The sequence below is a fragment of the Haliaeetus leucocephalus genome, unplaced genomic scaffold (assembly GCF_000737465.1).
Source record: "Haliaeetus leucocephalus isolate CR32 unplaced genomic scaffold, Haliaeetus_leucocephalus-4.0 Scaffold284, whole genome shotgun sequence".
NCBI lineage: Eukaryota > Metazoa > Chordata > Aves > Accipitriformes > Accipitridae > Haliaeetus > Haliaeetus leucocephalus.
The window spans coordinates 2,578,409-2,594,723 of NW_010972720.1; the positions used below are offsets into that span (position 1 = coordinate 2,578,409).

Consider the following 16,315-nt stretch of genomic DNA (forward strand, 5'->3'; position numbering starts at 1 on the left):
CGTTCTTATCTCAACCCATGAGTTCTACTTTTTTTCCCAATTTTCTCCTCCGTCCCACTGGGTGGGGGATGGGAGTGAGTGAGCGGCTGCGTGGTGCTTAGTTGCTGGCTGGGGTTAAACCATGACAAGGAGAAGCCCTGCTAAGTAGCATCTGCCTCAAACCTATTTCCTTGATGATTGTTTTTCTGCCTCTCCACTGCCTCTTCCACAGGACTGTAGCATAAATAGCACAGTCTGATAAATACTGCAGAGTACATTTCAGTTCTTGCATCTTCTTCATGTTATTGCCTGCTACTTCATTATACAGTTACAAAAGAATCATCTCTCACACTAATCTTAGCTGATGACAGTAGCTGTTGATTCTAGTTTTGTACAGAGGGCTGGCATGCCTGCTAGCATTTTTGGACTTTTCCCCTAGTCAGTAGTGAATAGCAGGCATTTGTGCCTTGAAATTTCTTATCACCTCAAATGACATTTCTCTCTTTCTTTACTGTGTGACTTTACACTAAGTCATTCAGGAATAATCTAAATGAAATTTTGATTTTACATTCTGCTTTCTTTTTAAAAACACATTATTTAGTGGACTGCAGAGGCTTCTGTTACCTTGGCAAATGTTATGTCATGGTTCTAGTAAAAACACAGAAAACTATCAGTTCAGGAGAGATCTTGGTTCCATTACATCGAAATAGAAAATCTTTACTTACCTGAGGGCAGCAGAATGACATGCCAAATGTTATGTCCATTTAAAACCATCATCACTGAACCGTTTTTTACTTTTCCCCTCTGTTTGAAATACTTTTGTAATTAATGGATTGCTAAATAAAAAATGTTCCAGCAAGACTGTAGAGTTTTCATAATGATGTTTTAAACATATTTAATTCTCTTCATTTTCAATATGCTCTGTTAGAAGACTGAGCATTATATGTAAATTTTCTGTATAAAAGTACAGTATGCTCAACTTCCCAATGTAACGGCCTATGAAAGAGCAATGTAACTACATAGAGGAAGGGATATACTTTCCATCGGCCAGGTCTGAGACCCTTTTCTCTCTCACCATAACGCATGGCTGAAGAGATGCATCCTGAGAGGCAACACTAGACACTAGGTCCAGTCATTAAATCTATAGATCTCACTTATTTTAAATAGAACATATAGGTAACAATCCATTAGGGAGGTCAGAAAAGAATTAGAATGTAGATCTATGCTTTTTATTTTATATATGCTATATGCTGTAATTTTTCCTTAGATTATCATACCTCTAGTCAAAGAGAAATGTGGCACAAGGGTTCTTCCCCCTCACTGAGGTAATAGGTTCACATATGAATGAAGGAACTTGTCTTTTTTGCTTAACAATTTACATTCCTTCTAACTCCCTGTTACATTTTGCCAGTGTTGTAATCTAATCTCTCTTTTATCAGATTTCTTGTCTGATTTCTTTACTTGAGAGCATAGACCTTTTCTGCCTCAGAGTGAAGAAAGAAATTAGGGCTAAATTTGTTTAACTCTGCATGACTCAAATTTGTTAATGTTTTCAAAACAAGGTAGTACTACATGTGTAAGAGCAACAGACTATTGAATGATTGGGAAAGAGGCAATATGAACCAGGTACTCAAGTGTTATAAACTAGAATAACTAGGAGTTATTCTGATCTAGTCGTCATTTTTTTTATGCACTTACCCATTCAATTAAGAATTCTTTATTGAATGCAAGAAAGCTATTTTAGAAGGAAGGAAGAGAGATGAGCCAGAAAGATAATGTAATTTTTTATGATTGCCTCTTGGTTATGGATCCAGTACTTCAAACAGTCCTTAAACAAAATACTATTGACTTTACTGATAGCAGAAGCAAGTTAACATCCCTTTTCATACGATACAGCTAATGATAACTTTGGGAGAGATGAATATAATCCAACTGAAATGTCAGCCATTAGTTCATGATACTCCCTCACACAGGTGAGCACCTTCATAAGTGAATAGGATTTTTTTGAACATGCACATAAAGAAATCAACAAAACCAAGACATAACCTCAGTAAACAATGATTGTTTAAAGTGAATTGAATTCATTTCAGATCATACATGAAGCAAAACTCTGAAAAAATAATACTGTTTTAAAATAAAGGAGGGTTATACAGCTTCTTTCTGACACAGATGAACCAAATCTGAGAGCTACTATTTCAGAATCTCTCTAACTAATCCTTGGAGGAAAATGACAACAAACCCAACCAAACCCAAGGTTGCTATGCTGTAATCCTCAGTGCAGAGTTACATTGCTTCTGTTGCTTCATAAGCACTGTGCCTTTGGCAGTGCACCAGATGTTTGCCTCCAGCTGATTTTGCTTTTGTATACACATTCTGAGCAACAACAAACCAAAAATTTAAAACATGTTAAAAAGAAAAATATTTTGCAATGAGAAACAGCCTCAGCTACTGGACTTAAAATATCAGGTAAATCTAAATGTCAGAGTTCCATATCTTAGCATGTTTTTGTTTTTCAAGAGACAGGATTGGCAAAAGTAAACACTCTTGCCTACAAGCTAGGCTAGAGATGTGATCTATTGTGTTACAATTCAAAGAAGCAACTAGTATAACTTATTTAATCCTAAACAGGGAAAATCTCTCTAAGAGTTTTAATAGTTGTTCTCCTATTTATTAATGTGAAGTACAATAAATGTAAAAGACCATCCAGATCCTTTTTCATGTTTTAGAAGAGCTGCATGTTTTTCTAAGGCTGTGAAGTGCTTCTTAACCAGTATCTAAGTCATATCAATATACTTCAAAGAATGAGTCAGAAAACTTGATATACTCATAAATTTAACTTCCTGTATTTATGTAACATGTAGGAGATAAATGTGCATAAACACAGCTGTACTTATCCTCGACATATTTCAGTGAAGCAGTTGACTATTTGCTTTTAGTTTTGGTCCAAGATCTCTTTGCATTGAATCAAAACAAAGCATTGCAAAATTTTGATGTAGTTTGTCTCTCTCACAAGCTGTATGAGTTTTATCAGTTGAGAAACCCCCCCCCCTTCAAAAATATAAAAAGGATTAAAAAATATTATAAGTTTTGATTATTAAAGTGTAGGTAATTAAAAGAAAAAAAAATCCTTTGCAGGATCAATACTTCACAAATTTTAGTATATTTCCCATGTGATATGCAGACTATTAGGCTGTAGATACCCTGTGCTGTCTGAGATTATTTCAACATACAGCTTCCAGGAGAACAGTAACATGAAGTACATTGAATAAATTATATAACTTAAATGTGTCAGACGTGCTCATTGCAAAACCACAGGTACTGTCCTTAAGACAAGAAAAAATCCTTAAAACTGTAATCTCAAATCAGTAATTTGTCATTATCTTGTAAAATTAAAATAAAAGTTAAAAATACTAATCTATTCTGTAATACTGTGGGATTTACCTAGGGTATTTTGGATACTTTTTTTTAATTAAAAATGCACCAGAATTAAAAAAAGTCAAAGAACATCAAAGAATACTGTACAATTATACCACTATGTAACAGTATGTATAAATACTTGGCAGTAAAGCTTCAGTAGAGAGTGATTTACAATGAAAAAGTTGTTAATATTTAGTTTGACACTGAAAGTTTGCAATAGCAGATGTATCTTCTCTGGGTGTCATTCAGTCCATTCCACTGTGACTGGGCATTGCAGGCCATGCAGGATATCCCCCCCGCCCCCCAATGCTTTTAACTCTCCCAATCACTCCTCCAATGTGCATTTTTAACAAAAAGCCTCCTGTAGAACATGGCAGCCAGATCTGTATGTACTACAAGCCTTACTCTTGTTATTGGTGAATGTCCTCATGCCTGATGATTTTGTAAATTACCCAGTAAAAAATATTGAAAATCAGAAAGGCTAATGGGAAACAAGCTCTGGATATTGTGTCTATCTTCTTGGCCCGGTCAATGAATACCTTTCTCATCTCATCAGGACTTTTTGGTGCAGCTTGAACAGGATTATTTGGCCCCTTTTGTGTCACTCCATCTTTTGCTTGCAGACATGGGCCCATTCCATATGCTGTAAAGCTAAACTGACTTTCCCTTACATCATCATCCTGTTGAAAAAAAGAAAAAAAAAAAGAAAAAAAAGAAAAAAAAGCAAGAATTTTTTTTTATTTACAGAAATCTTACCAGCTGCTAAATAGCAAGTATTACACCATTACCTCAGTGACTTCTTGAATCCACAGTTTATCTTAGCTGGTTGAAATTTCAGCCCTATCAGTACCTGTCAAAAATATTGCAGCAGCTTTAACAAGCATAGAGTTTTCCTATTTGTTTATAGATTCTGTAATCTATTTAGAGACAAGAGAAAGCTTAGCAGACTAGTGGTAATGAGGCACACAACTTCTGGTTTGGTTTAATTTTCCCCATTTACAGTAAATATCCACAGTCTTCAACTGGGCAAACTTCACACTGGTCTTTTAGACAATAGCCATTAACTCCGTACGTTGCTTAACAGAATGGGATCCTGGCCCCTCGAGATACTCATCATACAAGCACTAATGATGTTCATGTTAGTTATATTAGTGAGAATTCTATTTGGTCATTGCATATTTAGTTAATCTTATCTGTATGCCTTATTTCTGCTGTTCCCTGTGAATACATCAGATAAAGAGAATAGTATGTAAAGTGTCTTAGTTTAAAATAAAAGTGAATGAAAGCTAAAGGCCAGATTTTAATTCTGACTCATTCTTCTGTCAATTCAGAGGTAAACTGGCAAAGACATTCTGAATTCAGGGTGGTATAAGAGAAAATGGTGTTTAATCCTGTGGCACAGAAACAGAAGTAGAAGGTCTGAAGATATACATATTTTCATAGCATGTGTTGCAAGAATGTGGCTTCTGTCTGGAGACACATTTTGCACTTCTCTTTACCTGGTTATAGGTACTCTCAAGTAATAAAGGAGGTAAAAATGTAGGCAAATAAATGATACATAGACTGTGAAGCAAGGGCCAAATTTGGTTCTGAAATATATTCTAGTGTATTCCTTCACTATATATGCTACTCAAGGATAGCCATGTGATTTAAATGGCATTTACAATTTTTTTAATACTGATTTTAAATTCAGGATTTCCTATTTTTCATGTCTAATTTAGCCTAGCTGCTTTAGGATTCTAGACTTTTATGAAGTATGACAAAGCATTATGTATATGTTATTTCTTAAATAAGTATTTTGGAAAATATTTTCCGTAAGTATTAAAAAAAGAATTGAGCAGCAGTCAATTTTCCTTTTATAAGAGAATTTTTGATGTTTTGAAGCTCTTCCTAGCTTAAATTAAAATAAAAGGGTAAAAAAATTTATTTACCAAAGCAAGTCAAATAATTAGTGTTTTAGTTCAGTAATTATGAAATATTTTTGTTTTATTTAAACCTCTTACTTTATAGACATGTAATTTCTCAATGAACACAGTTTAAATCCAGACTTCCAAATTCTGCATTTTGAAAATGCCTGTCACATTTGGAAAATCTGAAAATGTTTTGGAATAGAGAATTAATTTTAAAAGTATTTAAAGTTTTGGTTAAGTAGTACTTGCTAGAAGAACCATTGTGAATTACTTTGTTTAAAAAAATTCCAATCATATTTGTTATCAATATTAGTTGAATAGGTTATCTAAAAAAGAATGCAGATCAATTACTAAGTTTGAAGTGAATTAGTTGGCAATCAGCATGAGCATCTGGCAGAGCTGTAGTTATCACTTGACAGCTGTAGTTACAACACTTTTTCATATATGTAAATTGAATAAACTTAAAGACTAATATAGTTCACTGAAACTACTCTACTTCAAATCTGTATTAGAATTCTCCTATAAAAACAAAAAATAAGGAAAAATTAACATGAAAGAAAAGGGGGAGGAAAAATCACTGACTGACTTCAATATGGAAATGAATAATGGAAATACAAAATGATAGGATCATTATCTGATGACGTGATAAAACAAAGATCTAATTACTACAGTAGTGTTCCTCTCCTGTCAAAAAAGAATGGGAAATAACATCTTTATAGTGGTTGTACTCCAGAAGAGTTGTAGTGTAGTATTCCAGTTAACAGAAGTTACAAATATATGGACTGTGAGAACGTACACTAAACTTGCCATTTAAACACCTTTATACGTACAATTCAGGGTTTAAATCTTTTCATGCTTCTCCAGAAAGTAATGTTTATGATTGCACAAGCTCAAAAAGATAATAAAATAATTCTTCTGAGTAGCAGCTTTCAGCTGGTTATGATTTCGGGATGAGGCACAGTATACTAAGACTACCGTCTCTGTTCGATGCTTACCTGAACTGAGCCATCCCCTAGAATGGTTTTAAAGGTCAGGTCTCTGATTTTTTTTTTTTTTTTTGCTTGCAGACATCCCTAATTTAGTCTGCGAGCAGGCTGTGTGGAAATGCTCCCTGTTGTTGAGGAAGTGATGTGAAAGTCCGTCTAGGAGTCTAGCATTTCTGTTGCATGGTGTCTCCATGAGGGCAAGCAGAATGGCTGGAGCCTGCTAAGTCAGACCAAAGTGCTAGGACTAATGGATATGCAGGAAAGGGCACCTTCTGGAGCATTGTAGCATGCCAGGTACCATCATACTTTTTTTTTCTGGGATACAGCTGGAATATCCAAAATGTGGTTCTGCAAGTTTTCTAGCAGGTTCATAAAGCAGAAAAATCATTAATTTGGCCTCAGGTTCATATCTGTGGGTGCTCTTGCACAGCAGGAAAGATGCAGTTATTGTTGTTATTGATATTAACTTTTGAGTGCTTTTTTGAATGCATTTTTATAAAATGTTAGTGTGACCCCATTTGTTTTATCAACTGACTTGGCTACAGTCCTTCTTTTTGACTAGAAATATTTCTCATGATGTGTCCAAGTCCACAGCAGCTGAAATAATCTAATGGAAGTACACTGTATGTCCCAGCTGAGAATTGGAACAGTGAATCTTCCTCAAAAAGTCCTGCATTTTGGTTGAATTTTTTTTTTTATAAATGTAATAAGGAAGCTTTTGTTTTTGTCTTTTGTGCATTTGTTTAGTGGATCATCACTAAAGAAAAGAAAATGATGATTTCTTACTGATTTTTGATAAAGCTTTTAAAATCTTATTATGAATGAACTTTAAAAAAAGTTCAATATGAATGAGCTTTTCACACATACGGCTTTGGAATTAACAATTTGAAAGTTATTCTGCATACAACTACATAGAAATATTTTATCATCTGTATTAAAACTACTGTAATTAAAGATAGGAAATAAATTTAGATAATAATTTCTGTTTAGAAAGTTAGAATTCTCTGGAGGCCTGAGGGAAATTATTTCAATTAGGGTTTTTTTGTATCAGCATTGTTCTACAAAATACTTAGCTATAAAGTATTACAAAGCTGTCAGTTTCTGTGGCCCTGTGACTACACTGTTTTCTGTCCATATATTTAATAATACATTCCTCTTGAGGAGTAATATGCATAAAGGCTGAAAATATCTCTACAACCTTTTGACTGTAGGTTGTGGTAACAGCTTGAAGACTTATTTGAAGCTTATGCTTTGATAATTGAACACTATATTTTTTACTGTTCATTTTTGAGAAGAAAAGTGTTGTTGAATTGTTTTGCACAAAAAACAACTTGGTTTTAAATGCTGATCTGTTAGCAACTGATTTCTCCTTGAACTAATGTCACTGTTCCTTTGAAGTTGCAGAAAGTAAAATTTTAATACTATGTTTTAATCCAGATTTAAACAGATCAAAATGGATTACGGAATTAACAAGACAGGTACCTTTATTAACATTTCACGTCATCACATACAGGTAGCAATGAAGGTATATGGAGTTCACATGGGAAGATGTTATTCCAGACAAAAAGACAGGGCCTCTGTTAATGATCGGATATCACATTATGACAAATGGGACATCTTCTTCACAATTTACCCTTAAATTTGTACTGTAGATTTGAGGCAAAGTCCCGTCTATAGGTCCTGTACATCTCAAGCCATTGCTATGCTGCAATGATTCACTGATTTCATTTCCATCAAGAACTCCCTCAAAATACTTTCATCAAAACGGATGGGTTGACCAAAAAGAAAACAAAAGAAAAGAGGTGTGATTACCATTAAAGACAATCTAGTTTGCATGTCTATTTTCCTCACAAAAGATATGGTGATCTTTAGATTTTTGAAAATAGAATTAAAAGATTGACTATTCCTGAAAACTAAATATATTAAAAGCTAATCTAAAATCAAAGTGTTATTGAATATATATACACAGTTAATATTTTTCCCTTTACAGTGTGAAAGCAACTAAGAAAAAGCACTGGTCGTAGATATATTTCAGTATCTCTGTATGACTTTTAATTCTGCTATTTTTTCCCTATTGTCTTTCAAGACTGAAAGGAGTCTAACTGTAAATGAGTAATTAATATTCATTCATTCTGAAGGAATATTTCCATCACATTAGTAATATAATATTTGTGAAATGGTTGTGGTCATTGGCCAGATTTTTTTCTCTGACAGGGACAAAGCAGTATGGATCATATACTGACTACCAAATGAAGTCTCAAATTGGGAATCAAAATTCCCCTGTTCTCAGAATTCATTATGCCATTTGTGTAATCATAAAGAAACGAGACCCTTTTTTGAAAAATCTCCTATACCTATTGTGATGCCTGTTGGAAAACAGCAATGAGTAGGTTGCTTATTACATTGCAATAACAGTTTTTATTTATAAATGTATTTAAAACACAATCCTGGACACTTCAAAATATTTGTTAATTCTGTCCAAATTGGATTGGCCCTCTGAAAAGAAATTTGTCTTTCAGTTATTTGAATCATTTAGTGAGGTCCATACTTAGAACCATAAAACCAGTAGCCAGAGGGTGCAGTTACACCTAAGTATTGCCTTTGATGCTGCTGTTACTGTCGTCTGGGAAGGGAGGCTGCAAATGTACTAGATGGTATAAGAAAGAGGCAGTGACTGTAGGTGGAAAAAGCATAAGGAAAATGGCAAGGATAGATGAGCTTTGGATGCCAAAATGTCTTGATACAGCCCTGTACATAATTACATTTTAAAAAATTTTCCATAAAACTCAGCAGTTCCTATTTTGTTTGCTACACTTGTTTACTGCAGGGGTTTCACCTAAGTTCAATCATATGGTTTTTAAGAGAGAGATTTCAGTTCTACTGTGTTTTTAATCAGCATTGAGAAGGAATAACCCATAGTTTTGGTTAAATTTACGAAAGACTCCAATCTGGGAAAACCTGCACATTTGTTTGAGGATATGTTTAGAGTTAAAATTTAATTCAATGACTTGGACAAAGAATCTGAAAAATAGAGAAGGAGAGTCAGTGGGTGTAAATATAAGGTACTACATTTAGCCAGGAATAATCAGCTTCACAAACATAAGATGGAAAATGAATGGCTCTGCAGTAGTTCTGGAAAAAGACCTGGGAGTTATGGAAGGTCATAGTCTTGATATGGGTCAATACCATGCTGTTAAAAAGGCAAATGGCAAACTGGCTTGGATGAAGAAGTGTACAGCTTGCATGATGTGATCCATCAGCTGCTCTCACTGTTACTGGTTAGGCATCATGTTGCAAGCACAGTTTTGAGGAATTATATGGACTTATTAGGAGAATTTCCAGGGAAGAGGAATGAGGATGAGCAAAAAAAGAAGACTATACCAACTGGGAATATTTAAAGAAGACTGAATGGAAATGTGCAAATGGCTACATAAAGGAATGCAGTAGTCTGTTCTCTGTGCCCCTTCTAGACAAGCTGTGAGAGGCCAAAAAGGCATGAATAAAAAAACTTTCTAAACCATTGGAATAGATTGCAGGGGATCTTGTGGAATTTTTATGACTGTGATGAATTAGGTATAACTGACACTGACTTAGGTCAGGAAAATGGATTCATTGACCTCCCAAGGGCATTCCAGCACTGAAATTCAATCATCTGACCATTGCTAGGGTTACTTGGTAAAAGTAAATATTTCTTGCAACAAGCATGTCTTTTTTAATTACAAAGAAAATAGACCTTGGAAATTCTTCACCTACCCTATTGCAATTAGATATTATTCATACATGTTCTCCTCTGTCAACATATATCTGAAATGAAATATTTCCAAAACCATCTATTTTTGGATTTTTGCAACACTGACGAATCGCTGCGGATTTTGCTGTACCCTTGCAGATAAATTGCCAGTGCCAAAAAATTCTGTATTCATCGGCTGGAATTAACCTAATCCTAGTAAAATGTCCCAAGATGGTAAGCATGTAGGATGAAAAAAAGTTTAATAAGTTATCCTAACTGCTCTATTACTCTAATCTATTTGGACATAAATACTGAATAGAATAGCAGTTTTCACTTTGAAAAGAAAGAGGATTTAATGTTCAAGCAAGCTCCTGAAGTTTATTTTAAACGCAGACTTTTAACCTAACTTCTTTTCTTCTCTTTTGACTTTGTGGTCAAACAAACATCTCTTTATATGTGGTAGTTTTAAAAGTCAATACAAGGTAATTTTGGAGAGCCAGTGCTATTTGACCTAGTCCAAAGGGATAAAAAACACATAGAAAACTTTATAATCATGAGCTAGAGTAATTGACTTTGAAAAAGACAAAAGAGGAAGGAAACACAACTTAATTTGGCTTATGATCCCAGTGCCTGCATTTCATGTTAGAAATTGTGGTGAATAAATAACAACATTTGTGGTAAGGAAGGCTAGTTATTAACTGCTTTCTTTAATCTATAAGACGCCATTTATTATTTGTATACCAGAGGGTTTAGGATGCGATCCAATTTTTTTTAAGAGATAAAATCTCCATGCTGTAACATTTCAAATTCTAGTACACTTGTTGGTCAAGGAATTGTTTAAGAGAAAAAGAGAAGCAATTAGCTGAGCTCTTTCTAGAGCTTGAGAAGGTGTATTCTCAAAGGATAAGTCTGGACAGGAGCTCTAGCTCTACATAGAATTGGAGTCAGTCAAGAAACATTCAGTTAATCTTTTCAGAAAAATGCCTATTTCTCAAAATCATAACCTTGCATGGGAACAAAGCATTTTTTTAGTAAATTTAGGCTGAGAAACCTGTCTCATGATGAAACATACAGATATAGGGAGGAAGGGAAAGCCATATACTCCCAAATATAGTTAATACCCTCACCTGGGTATGTTATGAAGAAAAGCATTGAAATGGATGTTTTCATCCTTCAGAATCTAAGGAGAATACTTAATATGTTACTACAGACCCTGCAGTCTCTAAGTCTAATTCTCTAATTTTATGAGAACCTAGCAGGCAAGCTACCTGAAGCTAGAAGACTCTAATGAAGTGTAAAATTAGAATAAGGACTTTTACGTGTGAATTCAAAAATACCATGATGTCAAGCACTCATCCAGCAAAACACTTAAGTCAATGAGACTATTCACGTGCATACTTTTTTGTTAAGTGGTCTTCTCTTAGAAGTGCTTTGTATATCCTTCCTCACATACGTCTAAGCTAAAATTTGATTGATTGCGATTGCTGAAAATGTGTCTTTGGTGAACCTGAAGTCTTGCTAAAAGGGGGCTGGAAAGATATTCGGTTTGATTCTGAGGAAGGAAGGTAATAATACCTGCCAGTTTCTAACCCTGTTGTTTTAATAATTGGTATCTATTTAAGGAAGTGAAAAGATATCACTAAAGTTGAATATGGTAAATTTGCCTGAGATCCAGAAGACACTATAATACATGGTGAAAAAAAAGAATGGACTAAAGTATAATCACATAATATCTCACTCACCACAGCTGTTTGATACATGATGCATTTGTCGTGGTTCACCTTCTCCCTGTCCAGTAATCCATCTCTGCCCGTCCCATTCCCCCCATTCCAAACCTTTAAGCAGCTTTCAGACAGCTGCCATATTTCAAAAACAAATACCCTGTCACAAAAATTCTGCTTTCCTCCTGTGTGTCTCAGAAAGCATTTTTTCTGCTGCTGTCAGCAAAAAAGAAAAAAAGCACATTTTTCATGGGGACAAATGTTGAAAGCAGGTACATGCAGTCTGAATCATCCTCTAGGCTGCAGTACATGAGTTTCTCTCTGCACCTGAAGAAGTCTAGGACTTTACACACAGGAACAGGCAAATGTATGAAAATGTCACTTTCATTTGACTGTTCATCCTGCCTATTAACATGGAGTCTTGCTAGCAGAGACTGCTTAGGTAGGCTTTACAGCATTACAGATATTCAATATCTTCTAAGTAAAAGGGAAACAACCTGTAAAATGTCTTCTTCTTGTGATGTAAGCAGTAAATAGAGGTAAGTCTTCAGGAACAAAAGATGGCTGAACTGAGTCATGTTGCTATGGTCAGACTTTCATCCACAGTAATATTCTAGAGAGATAGTGACTGAAAGCCACATACCCAGTGGAAAGGCTCTGCATGACATCAGTGGTGAGCACTCATTTAATGAGTAGGTTGGAGAAACATTTACTCTTTGAAAAATCAGAATTAGGAGTTACATATTGTTATAAGAAATTTTGCTTATTGCTTGATTTAACTGGACTTCAGAATTCAAACCTGTAGCTTTTGCTGTTTGACTTTGCACATTGGTAGTGACTTATTTTACTGGTAGTCTAGATAGCTTCAACTATAAAATAAATATTAATAACCATTGTTATATCAAAGTTTCTTACTAGCTGTATGAACAATTTACATGACAGAAGGAAAAACCCCAACTTCTCAGCCTTTTAAAGTAAATAATATTAATTGAATAAATATTTTTTGTATTGAAAAATTTTTACATGAAACAGCTGTTAAGGCTTTGAACTGAATACTAGAATGAAATTAGGAAACATTATTTGTTGAATCTCAATGTAGTACACAAACTGCTGCAAGTATCAGTAACATTCATCCACTGAAGTATAACGTAGCCCTTCTAACAGAGTGAAATTCATGCTTGTGCAGATGGCTCCCACATGGCCCATGCCTCATTTAAATCCCTCTTAATCCCTCTTCTGAGAATTCAAGTTGGATTTATGCAGTGCGTAGTCCTTGTAGTGACCCTCTGCCTATAGTGAATTTTATTCTCTGCTGCCATTTTATTTATATTGCCACTTTAAGCTGCAGTATGTTTACCAAATTAACCCTATATCCTGGCATAAATCAATCTTAGACTCTCTTTCAAAGTTGTGAATACTGTTATTTTTACCTTGTTCTTCTTCCTCTTGCGGCGGAATCGCAGAAGTTCTTTATGCTGCCTTGAAACAAAGTTTACAGCTGCGTACTCCAAAAGTGCAGAAAATACAAAGAGCAGACACACAGCCATCCAGATGTCAATCGCTTTGACATATGACACCTATGGAGAGAATAGAGCAGAAGACTGAATATGTTAAAACCACAGATGTGAAGTTTAGTATTTCATGTCAGGAGTAAATGCATTAATATCTCCACATCCCAAAACTACTCTTATCAAATAAAACTTAACATGAAAGCTAGATAATAAGAGGGACAACAATTCAGTCTATAACCATTAAATATTATTTTAAAAAATTGAGTCTTTCACAAAATGTGATTACTGTTTACGTCATTAACAGTTCCTCATAGCGTACTGTGTATTTTATCACAAACCAAAAAATCCACAAGAAGCACATGCTCTTCCTCCATTTGTCCCACTGAGATTTGTGAATGATACTAAGGAACCAGAGAATAGTTTATAGTGGGACCAGTGGGAATTCCTATATTATAATGGATCTGATTTAGAGTTCCTGGAACAGAAATTAGGTAGAAGAAGGGAGATGGATGGAGAACTCTGATATGTTCATTCTCTGCTAACACAGGCATGGTAAATCAAAGATATAGGTTCAAATTAGTCCTGTAATTTTGACACAGTAGAAGTACTGAAAATCAATTACAGAGCAGATGAACTCATCACAGTCCTTTATTGCCAACTCAGCTGCAGGACATAATCTGAACTAGGAAAGTAGGGCCTGTTCCCTCTCTGTGTGCAGATTTACAAGAGCTTTTTCATAGAAGACAACATAGCTAGCTTCAGGGATCTAAAATGTGACAAAAAACATCCATAGCTCTGTTCGGTAACCTCTTACATTCTCTCTTTTCTTAGTTTTTATAGCATTCCATTTTCTTATCTGTTGATGCTACATTCAGATGCATTCATATTTGAGGCACAAAGCACAGCCACCTCTGTTAGGGGTATCTACTTAGAAAAAAATTTAATTAGCCAAACTAAAAATACCATGTTAAAACTATTTGGCAGCTTATGGCTTAGACAAGTGTACTCTTCACTTGGTAAAAAACTGGCTGGCTGGATGAGCCCAGAGGGTTGTGGTGAATGGAGTTAAATCCAGTTGGCAGCAGGTCACAAGTGGTGTTCCCCAGGGCTCAGTATTGGGGCTGGTTCTGTTTAATATTTTTATTAATGATCTGGACAAGGGGATCGAATGCATCCTCAGTAAGTTTGCAGGTGACACCAAGTTAGACAGGAATGTTGATCTGCTCGAGGGTAGGAAGGCTTTTACAGAAAGATCTGGACAGGCTGGATTGATGGGCCAAGGCCAATTGTATGAGGTTCAACAAGGCCAAGTGCCACGTCCTGCATTTGGTCACAACAACCCCATGCAGTGCTACAGGCTTGGGGAAGAGTGGCTGGAAAGCTGCCTGGCAGAAAAAGACCTGGGGGTGCTGGTTGACAGCCAGCTGAATATGAGCCAGCAGTGTGCCCAGGTGGCCAAGAAGGCCAATAGCATCCTGGCCTGTATCAGAAATAGTGTGGCCAGCAGGAGCAGGGAAGTGATCGGCCCCCTGTACTCGGCACTAGTGAGGCCGCACCTCGAGTCCTGTGTTCAGTTTTGGGCCCCTCACTACAGGAAAGACATTGAGGTGCTGGAGCGTGTCCAGAGAAGGGCAACCAAGTTGGTGAGGGGTCTGGAGCACAAGTCGTATGAGGAGCAGCTGAGGGAGCTGGGGCTGTTTAGTCTGGAGAAATGGAGGCTGAGGGGAGACCTTACCACTCTCTACAACTGCCTGAAAGGGGGTTGTAGTGAGGTGGGTGCTGGTCTCTTCTGTCAGGTGGCTGGAGATAGGACAATAGGAAACGGCCTCAAGTTGCGGCAAGGGAGATTTAGGTTGGATATTAGGAAAAATTTCTTTTCTGAAAGGGTTGCCAGGTATTGGAACAGGCTGCCCAGGGAAGTCACCATCCCTGGAGGTATTAAAAAAACACATAGACAAGGCACTTCAGGACATGGTTTAGGGGGCATGGTTGATGGTTGGACTCAGTGATCTTAAAGGTCTTTTCCAACCTAAATGATTCTATGATTCTATGAATCTGTGATAATACAGAAGTGGACTTTATGTATTTTTGTTGTATACATTTTATTTCCATTAACTGCAATGGCCCATGAAGATGGTCAAGGAATAACCCTTAAAATGAAAAAGAAAATTTTAAAGCAATGACAAGTAAATAGTTAATCATAGAACTATACTTTAAGCTATTTATGAGTTACAAGCTACACATGAGCTATGTGTAGTGAACCATTCTTTATACAATTGTTTGGAGCTATTTAACTTCACATTTTTCTATATTTTAATGTAAATGTGTTTGTAACTGGTGAATTAATTCATAATGTAGGCAGGTTTTGGGAAAGGAATATCATTGAGAATAAGTTGGAATCTATGACCTTCAGAAATTCAGTCATATCTGCTAGCATGTCATCAGATACTGGGACCTGGAAAGGACAAACTAGTCAATTGCTAGATGGCATTTATGTAGTACTGAATAACATTGCTTTCATCACTTGCTGAGGTTTATGGAATTTAGTAGGTGTGTGGTTGGCTAAATAGTTGAGACGGGACAAATAGAATATATTTGGTGACTCAACCTTTAAATATTTCGAAGTTATTTATCTCCTTTAGAAGATACTTAAATGCTGATAATTAAAACACATAAGGTTGACTGAAAGTGTTTATTTGTCACATAGCATTATGACTTTGTACTAACGTGGCACAAACAAAGGAAATTCTGCCTACCTTTGGAAGAGATGCTCGTGAACCTGAGCTTTGTGTTGTCATGGTCAGTACAGTTGTTATGCCTAAAGCCACTCTGGCTGGAGCTGCATCCATATTGATCCAAAATGACACCCAGGAGAGAATGACGATCAAGAGACTCGGTATGTACATCTGGATGAGATAGTAACCCATCTGCCTCTCAAGGTGAAATCGGACTTCAATACATGTAAACTTTCCTTTTTATAACAAAGAAGAAATATTGAATAGAAATAGAATGTTCTTTACAGTCAACATCTAGTGCACACTCTAAAAAATTTACACTGTCA

At 35.7% G+C, this 16,315-nt stretch overlaps 1 protein-coding gene across 2 annotated transcripts in view; it reads right to left on the bottom strand.

The window, feature by feature from the left end:
* Positions 1 to 3,553: 3,553 nt before the first annotated feature.
* GLRA3 (glycine receptor, alpha 3) overlaps positions 3,554 to 16,315 on the bottom strand; it is a 70,980-nt gene continuing 58,218 nt past the window's right edge. Inside the window, exons 6-8 of one of the 2 annotated variants that reach the window (XM_010569968.1) lie at positions 16,011 to 16,225; positions 13,174 to 13,320; positions 3,554 to 4,076 (exon numbers count right to left, since the gene is read on the bottom strand). In XM_010569968.1, the coding sequence (XP_010568270.1) occupies positions 3,807 to 4,076; positions 13,174 to 13,320; positions 16,011 to 16,225 (632 nt within the window). In that variant the 3' untranslated portion in view covers positions 3,554 to 3,806. Of the gene's footprint in view, positions 4,077 to 13,161; positions 13,321 to 16,010; positions 16,226 to 16,315 lie in introns of both variants that reach the window. The other variant, XM_010569969.1, reaches the window with a different exon arrangement.